The sequence below is a fragment of the Patagioenas fasciata genome, chromosome 3, assembly GCF_037038585.1.
Source record: "Patagioenas fasciata isolate bPatFas1 chromosome 3, bPatFas1.hap1, whole genome shotgun sequence".
Lineage (NCBI taxonomy): Eukaryota > Metazoa > Chordata > Aves > Columbiformes > Columbidae > Patagioenas > Patagioenas fasciata.
In genome coordinates, this window is record NC_092522.1 from 84,026,309 (window position 1) to 84,041,088 (window position 14,780).

The window sequence follows — 14,780 nt, forward strand, 5'->3', positions numbered from 1 at the left end:
AGGTCTATTCTGTGGTCAGATATGAAGCTGAGTTATGCTTATGGAAAGATTGCTTTCAGGGTTTGTGTGTTTTTCTTTCCTCTCCTGACATCTAACTAATTTTGTATTTGTTGTTTAATGTTTTAAAAGCAAGCAAAAATTCTGTCCTTCATCCCTTCACACTTGGGTGTATCTGTTGCCTTCTGTTAATACTCTTTCCTAAGTCATGTTTCTGTAAGCTTTGTTCAGATATACAAAGGAAGGAGCACCCTTTACCTCTCTTTGTTCTATCTAGACCTTACTAAAATGTAGTTAAACAACTTTTACCTGTATAAATACCATAGATCTTTGTATTTCTTCAATTAGGCAACAGATATACAGACTGGAAGACCTAGTACAAATGGGTTCATCTGATTTTGGTAAGTTTAACACATGTAATTTCACATTGGGATAGGTATCTTACTGCCTTTTCATTATAGGAGAATATTATCACAGACCACACACTGGTGCTTTGACTCTTGACCAAGAGTTCATGGAATGTGCTGAGGAACAACATATAACCAGCGTAATCCTGCATTAAGGGTACAAATGCAGGTAACCAAGTCATGTAGGGTAGTGTGAAAATAGATAACAGAAATGTGAGTCAGTTTGGAACCAGATCTGGTGCACAGGACAATCCTGACCTTACTGACCTTAGCGGTGAATTTCACAATAATTTGATATAAGATGTCACCCCTGAGGCAAAATTTAGCAAAACTATTAACTTATTAAATAAAAAATAGGAAGTTGCATCAAAACTCCTAATAACTATTTTAGATACAAAGGTAGTGGGTTGAGAATTTTTTCACTGTTCTCTTGGTTTACATTTAAACAAGTTGGTTATATGTGCTTAGTTTAGAATTATTTACAAACTTAGTTTATCTTTGCAGCAGGATCGATAAAATGGGATCACTACAAAATGCTTTGTTTCAATTAAATACTAAGGCATGAGAAGCAGTATGTTTCTGAAGGATTATTGCAGCCTTGGGCTTGTCGAAAGTCTGAAGGCTGAATTACTTAGCAGGTTGAGAAGTTCAGTAATTACTCAAATCAACTGTCTGTAGTATCTTCTCATTACAGATAAATTGTTAGCATTCTGAGAGTATAAGTGAATATTTTTACACATTATTATTTTGGTTTGATATTGTCATGCTCTGCCATTTAAATCATTAGTATGAATTGATCATCAGGCTTTTTTCATATGCTTTTGTTGATTGTATCTTAAACATCTAATTTTGCTGGCATTTAATGTGTAAGTGGAAATAGCTTTATTTTAAATTACATTTGAACTTTTACATGGTCGCTAGACACCAAGAAACTGTTCTGTACTACTTTTTTCCCTCAAATTAAAGCACCTACTTGATTCTCTTTGTATCTTGTTCTTCCTCTTGTCAAATAAGCTAGAAAAATAAACTGTTGAATTTTATGCCTTGTACCCATCTTTCTTTGTGATTTAGAGCAAGTCACCGATAGATCTGTGACTTGGTTGTCCCTTAATACAAGTAGACTAATAGCAGAGGAGTGTCATGAGGATTAAAATATTTGAAATGATCAGGCAGTGTGATGTTAGGTATTATTGATATGATATATAAACACGCTATTGCCTCTGTTTAAAACCCTTGTTTAGAGTTTTTAGGTCAGTAAATCTTCGTATATGTTTATACAGATATCAGTATTGTACAGTTCATTTAATTTCCTGTCAGTCTCAATGAGCTTTGGAGACTTGGTACTGAGAACTGTAATGTGGAAGCCATAGAAAATCTTTTTTTTATTCTGTTTCATTTTGACCTTTTTGTTTTTGAGAAAATGCCTGATGTGTTCTTAACACTCTACTGTTCCTGTTTTGTTCTACTTATTAATTTATGAATGATTTATGATAGTATGCAAAAGATTTTGTAGTGAAATACTGTAATATAAAATTTTGCTTAAACAGAACTTGGGATAAATTATTTGTAATTGATACAAAGCAGTAGTAATATCTATCCAATAGCATTAGAACAGTGTAATATGAGCCTCTAAACCTATGGTTCACTACCATGGCAGATCCTATGGGTTCTAGTGTGTTGGGAGGAGCCTGTACACTGGAATATGGCAGTACTTGTACCAGCTGATTTGGTTCACTCAGTGAGTGTTGTTGCTCAAAGATGTTGAGAGATGCTTACATGCATAAAACTTCATTTGTGGGGCCCATAACAAGTGGCATACGTGAACTTTAAGGTTACCTGGAAGGGATGGGGGAAACAAAAGGAACAGAAAGAGCAAGAGAGGGAAGGGGAAGATTCTCCAGTGGCCAGCTGGGGAGAGGAGCAAAGGCGACTGCCTTTTCCTGGGTGTGCAGTCCTGTGCAGCAGGTGACAGAGTTTTCGCTCCATGTTTCCTGTGGTGTAATACACTTGGACTGGGGCCAGCTCTACCTGCTCATTTGCTGTTCTCATTTATGATGCTCCTAACAATGGCATATCTTTAATCAGGTACAAGTGTTGCAGGCTGAATGGTTGCTAAGCATTTGTGTATTTATATCAGTGGTAAGTAGTTATTGGGTATTTGAATGTTTTTGTTTTGTTATGCACTAAGTTTCATTTTTCTCTAATATAAATTGAAAGCTACAAGGCAATGTGTGGGAAAAATTGAGTGATTCTCACACCAATGGCAATAGCTTCCAGTGAATGGCTGCCATAATGATGGCGTTTGAGCTTGCAGGTGCAAGATAAGGAGGGTAACACCATGAGAACTACATCTTCAGAGAGCAAAGAAAAGGAGACACATAGCTACAATGAGTGGCTGAAAGAATACAGAACTGCAAGTGAAAGGCAGACTACCAGGTTCTGAATGGATGGTATTACACATATTAAGGCACAGTGCAACAATGTGATGCTTCCTAAGAAGAGAAGTTACAAAGCATGTTTGCAAATAAGTCCACCTGCTTAAATCCCCCAAGAGCAAAGGATGCTGACAAATCGTTTTACATGTGTCTTTTCTGAAGGTGTCTTGGAAGCAGACAGGGCAGTAGGGCTAAGTGATTTCTTCTAGCACCAATTGCTTGCCTCTACTGCCTTTCCTGAGGGATTGGATGTCTTTTCTCTCTATATCTGCATATGTGACTGAGATAAGATAAAGAATGGATCCCTCTGGCAAGATGACATTTAGAAGCGGATGTTTGCCATCAGCCATCTCCCCAGTTTTCCTCAGAAAAGAGGGTGGCTTCCTAGTGGTCTGGCTTGATTGTGGTGGAGAATGCATATATCACATGAATCACAGTGCAAGCACATCTGCTTTAAGCTATTGATCTCTTTTTTACCTCAGGTCAAGCTACAAACTTGCACTCTGAAGCGGAGAGCATCAGGCGTCAATGCATTGAGTTTTTGCATTATGTGAAAGTTTTTATCTTCAGGTGAGATATACACACAATTTACTAATTTATGTACTGAGCTTTGTGTAGCTGCTTCTTATCCATTTTCTGATTGTGTGTCTGTGTATGTGTGTTCAGGTATCTGGAACCCCCTAAACTGGAAAACGATGGAATGCTCCATCCATATGAAGAACTAGAAGCGCAGTTACCATCAATGTTGGTGGAAGAGCTCTATGCTTTGACCATGCACATTGGTCGCCTTTGTGAACTCCCTAGTAGTGTCCTGGCAGCATTTACTATTCAACATCAGGCAAAGGTGGATGTCCTTTATAATTTCTTTTTTGTATAACACTGCGTATTCAACTTGATAAATTTTTGCTTAATAAGAATTAATCTTTCTTCAGGCTGAAATTGAAGTTTTTATTTATGTTTTGGTGGGTTCTTTTTCCTTTATTAACTAAGTGCTATCCCATACTTGGTAAACACAGCTAATAAGCTCTGGATTTTCTGTTGCTTTTATCTATCTACTTATTTTTATGTTTTATAGCTTTTAGAATTCTTCCTGCACTGTGAAATTGATAATACCAATTACAGATAAATAAATAGGCTTGAATTAACATAGTGCATTTAAAAATTCCTCAGTGTTTGTCCTTAGTAATGGTTAGAATTCTGAGCATCTTGATAGGAGGGGCACTTTTTAAAAAATACATTCTGAAATCTGACTCAAAATAGGAAAAGACCATGCGTATAAAGAAGAAAAGCACAGACATGAAAGTTGGTACTGCAACATTAAACACTAGTGTAGTATACAACATTAACATTTGTGCATACATATAGTAACTAATACCTTCATATCTTTTGAGACTAAAATTACTTTTTTCTTTCTAAATGTGTAAGCTAGTATCTGGAGAGGAATGATCCACTGAGAGCATTTTGAATCTTTCTGTTCCTTTAGCTTGTCAGTGGGTCCACCGTTATGCTGATGAAAGAAACAGTTGTTTCAAGTAGACTTTAATGAAACTTGAAATTTTGGAAATCTTTAACAGCACACTATACTTTAGCAGTTTGTGTGCTACCTAATCCTCCTCTGGAAAGGAAAATAAAACTAAAGGTGTTGTAATCTGTCACAGGGGAGTGATTTAAGATTCTGCGTGCTGCAGAAAAAATGTTTAGATTTCTCAAAGAGTGACTTGAAAAAGTTCTGTGACAGGTTCACTTATTTACTGCATGGAGGAAATATGCCAAGCTGAGCGCTGGTTGCCTTCTCTTCAGGAGCCTGATGCCCATTTGTGGAGCAAGCTTTCAGGCATCTTCTCTCCCTGATAACCATTCGTGGTGCAAACTTTCAGTCGTTCCCTCCCTGATAACTGTTCATTCCGCAGTCTATATTTTAGAACTCTGGAGCCAAACTTTCAGGCAAAGCCTGTACCTGTTCACAGACGAGACTTTCAGGGAACAAAATTCTCAGGAAAAAAAAAAAAACAAACAAAAATTAATGGCATAGAATAGCAGGAAGGCTGTCTCAAGCTGGATACCTGTGCAGAGGTCCAACCTGAGTTTAGAAAACCATAGACTTTTATATCTTTACAAACCATTCATACAGTGATTCGGTCCAATAGCACAGTATCACTTTGGGGTCGTCTTGCTTCTCATTGGATCTTTTTCACTAATCTTGTATGTGCTTTTGTTTAGTTCAGCTGTAGACACTGCTTATGGTCCATAGCCTTGCAGGTACTGCTTTGTCTGAATAAATCTTTTTCTTCTTAATGAAGTGCAAAACAGGCCCCGTTTCACAGATGTCTGTAATGTCTTCATTTTAGCCTTGTAATCACTAGTTTTTCCCCAGTCATTTCCATTCTTCCCAGCAAAGTGTAAACTAGACGTTATCTTGTGAGTGTTCAGTGTAGCTTGTAGTTGCTTTTGGTAAATATGAGCAGAACTTCACAGCTTAAGACTTCAGGAAATGCAGCTTACTAAGTAAAATGAAGCAGAGAGTATATTAAAAATCATGCAACCTTATACTTCTAAATTATGTATTATATTTATTGTGCATTCACTTAAGCTAAATGATTAATATTAAACTTAAATTTGACTCCTCCACTGACTTGTGAGTAATAAAACTATTGCCATACAGCCCACTTACTTAGTAGAGGGGCCTCAAAGTGGGCTCACCCAGGGTGTCATATTTATAGAATAAAGTGGTTGACTCATAGTCAAATTACATACTGTGGGGAAAGGTCTGCATGAGACTCCTTGCACCCACAACTTATTGGTGTTCAGTTGCTGTTCTGCTTCCTTGTGGGTTTCCCAGAAGGAGTTCTTGGCCTGGCTATGGCTCAGGCCTTTACCTCTGGAGCCTGGACCAAACTGCTACTGGTTTGGCTTGGGAGTGGGAGTCCAGTGCATCCGTCACATTCTGTCAAGCTTGAATCAAGGCATTGTCTTTAAACTGTAATTTAGGTCAGATTAAAGACTTCACAAACATCCTCTACAGACCAAATTAATTGTCACAAAGGTTTTCTGTTTATTTTCACTTTTTTTCTTTAACTGAATGACGTGTTTGTATGTTAGTGTATTTGATCGTAGATATCCATAATGTTCACTGCAGGCAAGGTGTATGCCCATCTTCATGTGTCTTAATACGGTATCCAGAATTTGCTAAAGAAATGTTATATAAATGTGTGTATTTCTACTCACAGGTCTTTCCCCCATCATGGCATTTACTACACCTTCACTTGGATATTCATTGGCTAGTATTGGAAATTCTTCATGTAGTAGGTGAAAAAATGATGAGTAAGTATCTAGGTTTTTCTCTTGAAGTTATTATTGTACATATGAGTTACCTTAATTTGTCCAGAATCATTCACTACTTTTGGTAGAATTTAAGCCCTGCTATACCTAATTGGGTAAATTCAGATACGGTGAAGGCAGGTTCTTTGTGAATCTTCATGTAGCTCAAATTAAATGAAATAATTTTAGGAATTTGTTCTATCAAAACTTGACTAAGATTACAAAGTTTGTTCTCAACTTATGCTTGCAACATACTAAATATTTAATAATACGCTCTGTGACATCACAAATAAAAATGCATTTGCAGGGATCCGGAATGCATAAAAGTGAACATCAATTTGATGAAAACAATGTAGGAAAATCATCCAAGGATGGACCAGAACAGAGAATTCTTATTGTTAACTGTATGTGACACTAAGAAAATAGTGGGAAAAAGAAGCCTCAGTCAGAGGAGTTTGTAAGAATAGGGCAAGTCAGTACCTGCTTTTTGTTTTGTTTTAAAGGCTTTAAAAGGGAAGAAAGTAGATTGTGAAGAGTAAGTTCTTCACAAAAGCTAGATAAAAAGGTTGTAGAATGCAATTGAAGAACCCAACTTCAAACAAATCCAGTTTGCTAAAGAATTATTAAAATACAGAAGAGAACTTTATTTGCTATATAAGAATTATGTTTATTGTTAATGTCCATGCTAGCAAAATAAATCACAAAAATGTATCTTCTATAATCATTGTGTTACTATAACCAAACTTTCCCCTTGTTATTATAAGTTATCAATATAAGTTACATATAGGAATTACAACTGTTAGACTAACATTGAGGTCTAGAAAGAATGTACTGTACATTTAGCCTAGGTAACTGGTACTGAAGCTGAGCTCTTGGGTTAGACTTTGTCTTCTCAGAGTGCTGTCACAGTGCAGCCTTGCTCCGATTAATGCATCTTCACTGTTTCTGCATGTCTGTGTTACTACTGGACAATGTGTGGGTTGTCTGTTTGTTCTAGAATTCTAAGTTTCTTTTGTGATCAGTTGTGGGATAACCTGTCTTCCTTTTTTGGGGCCTTTTGGAGAAAGGATGAGAAAGCTGTTGGAGGTAATTTATTGTTCAGAATTTTATATTTATTTCTAGATAAAGTTCTGAGTAATAATGCCATAATCCATCTTCGTAAGAGAAAGCTCATGCTTTTTAACAACAGACTTTACTACTCAAGGCAGTAGTATGTCTGTGTATATTGTCTTCTATTCTTGCGTGTCTTGCAGAATTTCTTAGGTTCTCATCTTGTTCTGTACAGTACACAGAGTGGAAACTTCACACTGCTGAGACCAATGGCAGGATAGTGGGTTCAGGGCTTCACCCTCCATTTCCAAGAATAAAATACACGCTTATTCTACATATTAATGTTCCACTGATGTCAAGGGAGTTGTGCTGTTGGAAAGCTTGTGGAATAAGATCTTAAAGCCGCTTAACTTCACCATTTTATGTCTGTTAATGTCTACAAATGCTCAAGCTGGAATATGATCATGCCAGCTTTCTACTTCAACACATCCAAAGGAAAGTGTTAGACCTCTCCAGAATTGTTTGTCATCAACTTACATATCTGAAAAACATGTCATGATTTCAGAACATGCGCACTTGCATGTGACAAAGATTTATCTGCATGTGCAGATGAATAAATCTTTATTCCACTGCAAAAACCATGCCAATTAGAGGCTGTAAAATGCCAAACTATTTTACTGTCAACCAGAATAATACCAGACTTCAATGTATTAATGAAGGGATTACCTTCAACTTGAAATGGATGAATTTTCCCAAATGAGTTTGTAAATTTTATTTTTTACTCTTTTTTTTAGGACAAGTTGTATATGCTAACCATTTCATAAATCTAACCGGAGAGAATTTAACCAGTATCAGTTTGTTTGAAACACACTGTGGAAATCTCATATCTGATTTAATAAGCTTATCCATCAACAAGTATATAAAGGTAACTTATTTATGTAGGTTATGGGCAGTTAGAGGCTTGTATTGGGTACCACATGAGTTAGATATTGCACTAATGCATAGAAAACTTCTTGCTGCTAAGTTTTAAATGTTATGTATGGCTTTGTAACTCCATGTTTTAAAGAGTGTTATTTGTTAGGAGCTCAAATTGTGTTATATTTATTCATGACCATCTGGCAGCTGAATGAGAGAGTAATATTGAAATGCACCATGTACAGAGCAGTAGTGAGTGCCACATTTCCTAAGTTCAGTGTTCCAGCTTTAATGCCAAACATGGCACAGTCTAAAAGGTTTAGAGCTATAGATGCAAAAAATCTCTTCGAACGTTCTCAACAGGAACAAAAAGAGAATAACTGTAATCCTGGCAGTAAGCTTACTGGACAGTAACAGAATGTCATATTACAGTTTATTGTTGCACTGCTCCTATTTCTGCAAACTCATCTTTCTGTTACAGTGCTTTTATATTTGTTAGGGGAGAACTTGTCCTTCTCTTTTCTTTTTCCTTCCTTTCATAGCTGCAGTGGCTTTCTTACTTGTTTTGAGCGCTCCAAAGCTAGAAAGTCATAATAGCTCCATACAGCAGATAGTAAAAGAGCTGCGTAATCTTCTGTGTCGTTGTCAAAACTGCTTTAGATGGGCATGTGTGATCCATTTGTGCAGGACTGAACTCTGAGAATAAGTGACAGTGACCACTGTATAATTTGTTTTCCTAGCACAAAGACATGAAAAATGGAATCCCCCTTATTTTATATTGCTGGTTTGGGGGTGGGAGGCAGGCAACATCTGTAGTAGCGTTTGATAACTGTTCTTTTAAACTGTCTTTCTGTAGAGAACTCTGTTACCTTTTAAAATCAGTTTTGATCTATTATCAGATAATACTGTAATCTCCTTCCCCATCAAAAGGCAAGAGATGAGAGTTATGTTTTTAAAGGAGGATTCGAATAGTATCTGACCATTGTGCTTGATTGTAGGCTTTGAAACATCCGATGTTAAAATGACAGATTCATCCTACTTCCACAGAGCCACATTACAAAGAGAAAAGATTGGTTTGCTACTGCTTTTTCTGCAGGTCTCCCTGGGCTTGGGCTATACAGGTTGACCTAGTTCTATTTGAGATTAATTTCTGAAACAGATCTTGGCCTTGAGCTGGATCTCCAGTTGGCACCTCCTCTAGTATGCATTCATTGCTATAATCCAGTAATGGAAATAACAGCCCTCAAAATTTTTGAAAACATACTTCATACCTGAAATAGATGACACTGTCAGCTCATCCCTAGAACATGTCCTTTGCTTTTGGCTGAGAAATTTCACAAGGGCAGTTCTTAACATGTGTGGGAATCCTTGGAAGGAAGGACATAAACTAATCCTACACACTCTCATTTTCAGATCTATTTCTTGAGCAGCTCTGGTATTAAGACACTTGACTTGAATTGTGTACTGAGCCCGTTGTGCTCTGAGATACATTTGGCAGAGAATATATATCCTTGGATATCTTCTTTCTGTTTTCAGCAGCACATCTCTGGCACCAGAGCTCTGTTGCCCCGAAAGTACCACAGTTTGAGGTTATAACCCTTCTTACCAAGAGACTGAGCTCAGGATATTGCAAGAGGACATCCAGACCATCTCTGAAGAAAACTATGTCTCAGTTATCGTTAGTCTAGCCAGTATCTGTATGGTCTCTGGCTTTGATACTGCTGGACAAACTCTATCCTGGATAGATAATGCACACCTGCAGAAGAGATCCTGTGATCTTGTAGAAAAGCACAGCAGTAGATGCAAGTAGTAGATGAAGAAACGTAGTTGCTGCGACAGCTCGTATTCCATGTAAAAGGCCTGAAACTGTCACCTGTAAGACAGTTTGTGTACCTAATACTTCTGTAAAATCTTGCAGCGTTAAAATGCACCTGTAATATGTAGACTGCCCCTTTCTGACAGATCTGTTTTACTCTTTGAGTCATAACAAGAATATTTTTGAGGCGATTCAATTTTGGGAAATTAGTAGCTAAATAATTTTTTCAATAGACTTTAGTAGTCACACTGATGTTTATTCTCAAGATAATATTTACATAAGATTAATTCAGATTCCCATAATGGATCTTTAACTAGGAATGCGAGGAAGCATAGGCATGTGAAAAACTCTAAACAGCCTATGTGGAATGTGAATAACAGAATTATTTTAAATAGTTCAGTCTTGATCTCGTGATGTTCTTAAATTGATTGTTAGGGTCTAACCTGTCAATTTCATAGGGTAAGCAGGGTTCTTTACAGAGAGAGGGAAACAAAGTATGTGTCACACTTATAAATACATATAAATTAATATTAATGATAAAGTGTTCAATATTTAAACCTGATTTGGACCTGCACGAGACAGCGGTTGTAAATGTATTATTCTAAAGGTGGATGATAAATAGTCTGTATCTGTCTAGAATATTATACAGATTTAAAACTATTTGTGATATCCTTGTTCTTCTGAGTGTGGTTTTTACTAATTCACTCCCGCTTCTGTAATGTCTCTTTCCCACAGCTATTGCTGTCTCTGGCATTTTGTATTTTGATTTTTGATTTACTCTATGTTTCCAAATTCAGAAATTATTTTAAGTACCCATGTGATTCAAGACTAGTTATGCGTGAATGGATCAGGAAGAACACGAGGACGTAATTCAAGATTTGTCTTGTCAGGTGTAGGTGTCTAGGAGTTATTTGACTAAACTAGTCACCCAATATTCTCTCTATTTTCAAGAAATGATAGCAATAGTTCTTTCTTCTGCAGTGAGGTAGAGTAATTAGTTTCTCTAGGTGCCCATTCCACTCTGTTTGCTTTGGAGGGGTGCGGATTGGTTATACAATCTTGGACTACATATTGCTTAGGAATAAACTGAGTATGAGCTGCTTTTTCTTGCCTCTTTCTACATTTCTGCCATTGTGTCCTTGCTGAAAATAAAATGTGCTGAATTATGCTATTTAAGCAAAGCTTTTATCACTGGTTTTATCACTTCTGAATACAGTTTAGTTGATTCATAGGTCCTAAGATGGAGTAAGTATTGTCTATACTATAATTATTTCAAATACAATGCAGGTATGTCTTTAAAACATGAAAGTATACAGAGATTATTTTTTGTTTGTGTTTAGCACTTTTTGCAGTTTTGCTTATTTTGTTTCACAATTCAGGGAATGTAAAACTGAAAGATGAATCACAAGAAGACTACATTTTAAATACATCAGTATGAGTGAATTTCGTTAAATGTGGAATAGTAATCAAATAACGTACATGACTTGAAATATACTGTTTTCTGCATATTAAAATAATACCTTGCAGTAAATTTATCGAAAAGCAGATTTTGAGAAATGTGATGGGAACATTAACATCCTCATGCCAACAAAAACATCTTTTACTAGCATTAAGGCTTGTCATTAAGGATTTTTCAGTTAAAAATAACAACAATAATAGCTTTTAAATAATTGGGAATTTTTTCCTTATCTTCCTGAGAACATCAAGAAAACCTAATCAGTCATTTTCTCTTTGCTCTACTTTCAGACAATGAATCAGTATTGCAATTCCTTTTCATTTAGGCCTCAGAAACACGTTTTCATTTGATTAAATAATGTTGGAAAGTGGCTCAGAAGAAACTAAGAAACAGCACAACCTATAACTTATGTACAATTAGGAAACAGTCTGTTGTATGAGACATATTTTTGATGTTAATGGAGTAATGCACTTTCCAATATGTAATTGTAACTATATTATTTAACTGAAAAAACCCCAAACAACACAAACCAGTGGAAATATTGGTACATACAGTGCAATTGCAAAAATAACATTTCTCTGAATAATTGTATTGCATGGTCTTTTCCAGGTGAGACCATCTGAGGCTCTTACTAGTCACCATTATCCCTGTACATGCATTAAAGAACTATGGATTCTGCTTATACAGCTGCTGGACCACAGAAGTAAAGGGTCTCACACAGAGGTAATGGAAGAATACTGTTACATATGCATGCATGTTACATATGCAATACAGCCATCGAATGTTCCCACATTGCCATAGATGCACTAATTCACATATCTGTTGATACAACTGAATTTCATATTTACTTTAGGAGGACTGCATACTAACTCTGATGATTAGGCCCTTATCCTGAATGGGCATCAAGCCCATACTTGCAGTATACTGTTTGGTTATGACCTAGAGCACTGATAAGGAGTGCTCCTTGTGCTGAGGAAACCCTCATCAAGCTCTAGATAATCAAAATACTCCCTCATATACAGGGCTACGCTACCTCCTCTGTGATGGCAACTACGTTGTAGTTTTTCTGCTGCATAACGGCTTCCAGCTATTTCAGCTTCTTCAGCTAGGCTAAGAGTCATTGTATTCAGTCATTCTTTTTACAGGTGCCATTCACTACCTGTGGTCATCTTTGTCACCCTACTCTGAACCTTTTTTCCATTCTACAACATCCTATTTCAAACGGCAGAGTACCAGAATTGCATACAGTATTCAAAGTATGGGTTAGGTGGCCATTACATACATTGTGTAATGATGTTTTTTATTTTGTTTTTCTCCTTTGCTGGTATTTTCAAGTGTTTTGATTTTTCTTTCTTGACTGCTGATTAGATAGAATTGAACTGATGTTTCTCTGAATGTTAAGGAGTGTCAAAATCCTTTGAAAGTTTTCTAAATGATCTTTATAAAAACCAAAGCTGCTGTCTGTGCAATGAGTACTGTTCACTTAGTGTAGACTGAAGTACTTCATGGTAGAGTGTTTGTACTGATAGCTCTTTATTCATTCATGACAACAGATGTAAAGCTGGACCACACAAGTGAAACTGTTAGTGTTAAGTGTTTGCACTAGCAATTTGAAGCATAAGTTTGGATCAGGACTCAGCTAAGGCGGGTGAAATACAGGCGCAAAGAAATTCCAGAGAGCTGCTGGGAAGATAGGCAAAGACTGTAAGAAGAAGTCATATTGTGATTTGGACAGGGATCTGAGGCAAAGAGAATTAATTGGTTTGTCGGTGCTGGAACAGACTTGGAACAAAACAGAGAATTTGAACCTCAGTTTGCTGTCTTTCAGAGTGATATTCTCCCATTTACTACTGTCTTCCTCTTGATTAGGTTACTCTGGCACTAGAAGTTTTTCAAAGCCATGTTATAAGAAGTCTTTGAAGAACTCTGATCTCTTACTTGAGTGCTGGTGTGCTATCATTCCATTAGCTTGTAGTTTTGCTGGTGAAGTATCATATAGTGTTCTTCCTTGTGACCAAAGCTTGTCCTTTCATATTGCTTTCTGCTGGCATTTGAGAGAGTGAGAGATGACAGGTGTTCTCTCGTAATACTGAACATTGGTTTTTGAATTTTCATTAAATGGCTGTCATCTTGCTCGTTCTCTGTAAGAGCAAATTAATCAATAGGACAGTATCGTAGAGAAAATTGTTAACATAGGTTTTGTTGTTCAACACAGTTCAGATTTACTTCTGCATTTTCTACAGTGTTTCTGGAGCTTGGTGAACAAAACTCTGAAGAATATCTTTGAAAGACCAAGTAGTTCTGAAAGGACGCCTGGTTTTGAAACAGTTCAGTGTAAAGACCCATTGAGTTTTAGCTGGTGGATTATTACTCATCTAGCATCACTCTACCAGTTTGACCGTAATGGAAATCTAAATGAAAAGGTGCGTATGATTTTTTTTCTAAATGCCTAAAAGTTGTTATCATTTAGTCAGGTCTTTAACGTTGCTTGGTTATTGTTGATGACAGAAAACAATTCATATTGTCATACAGGAGCTTTCACACTCCTTAAAAAAAGGTCCTTTAAGGTTGGTTGTGTTGAAGTGTGCTTTGTATAAGTCAGTAAGCATTCTAAGAGTCCCTGACATATACATGCTATAGACCAGATATTCAGTACATTTACTGTATTAAGGAAATTTGAAATATCCGATCTCATCTAGTTATTAGCACATATACTTAATGATGTAACATATGTTTTAAGACTGTCTGCCCATGGCACAAATGCTTCACTGATTTTGTTGTTTTAGGAACTTAACGCATTAGATTATATGGTATGAAGTATAAACCTCAAATATTGACTGTGTAACTGTTATTCTTTTTTTTTTTTTTTTTTTCTTAAGTGATAGCTCTGCTCTGGATAAAATCCAGTCTGTCTAATTGTGTTCCCTTTGCACCACAACAATGTCATGATGAGGTGCATATATGTTTGCTTATACAGCTTAATTTTCTGTGTTGGTGTGTTACCAATAGACACTGTCTAATAAAGGTTGAATTCAAGCTTAAGTTTAGGAAGTTCTGATGGCAAGTTGCAAGACATTTGCTTTTAGATGATTTTCCTACCGACTAGAACAAGCAAGTCCCCAATTAGTCAGGTTCTTCTCTGTGAATCTCATTGTGAGGGACTTGACATGAGCATGCATTCTGTAAGGGGCCTAGACCTGTACCTGCCATTCCTGCACCTGTAAGATGTATGTAGGGCCATACTTGGTACTGATGCATCAAATTCCTTCATGGACCTCAAGGCAGTTTTCTGCAGTTCTGGGGACATATAAATCCTGACTTCTTTCAGTCTCTTCCTCTGAGATTCATCCTGCCTAATTTTAAGTTTCTAATCATTAACTGGGAAG

General features: G+C 36.6%; 1 protein-coding gene across 3 annotated transcripts in view; it reads left to right on the forward strand.

Moving 5' to 3' along the window:
• Positions 1 to 14,780, forward strand: part of MMS22L (MMS22 like, DNA repair protein) — a 94,222-nt gene that overhangs the window by 11,626 nt on the left and 67,816 nt on the right. For all 3 annotated transcript variants that reach the window (XM_065834255.2, XM_071806723.1, XM_071806722.1), the window contains 7 exons: positions 346 to 398; positions 3,322 to 3,409; positions 3,506 to 3,683; positions 6,067 to 6,160; positions 8,002 to 8,132; positions 12,004 to 12,117; positions 13,638 to 13,817. In XM_065834255.2, coding sequence (XP_065690327.2) covers positions 346 to 398; positions 3,322 to 3,409; positions 3,506 to 3,683; positions 6,067 to 6,160; positions 8,002 to 8,132; positions 12,004 to 12,117; positions 13,638 to 13,817 — 838 coding nt within the window. The remainder of the gene's footprint in view (positions 1 to 345; positions 399 to 3,321; positions 3,410 to 3,505; positions 3,684 to 6,066; positions 6,161 to 8,001; positions 8,133 to 12,003; positions 12,118 to 13,637; positions 13,818 to 14,780) is intronic.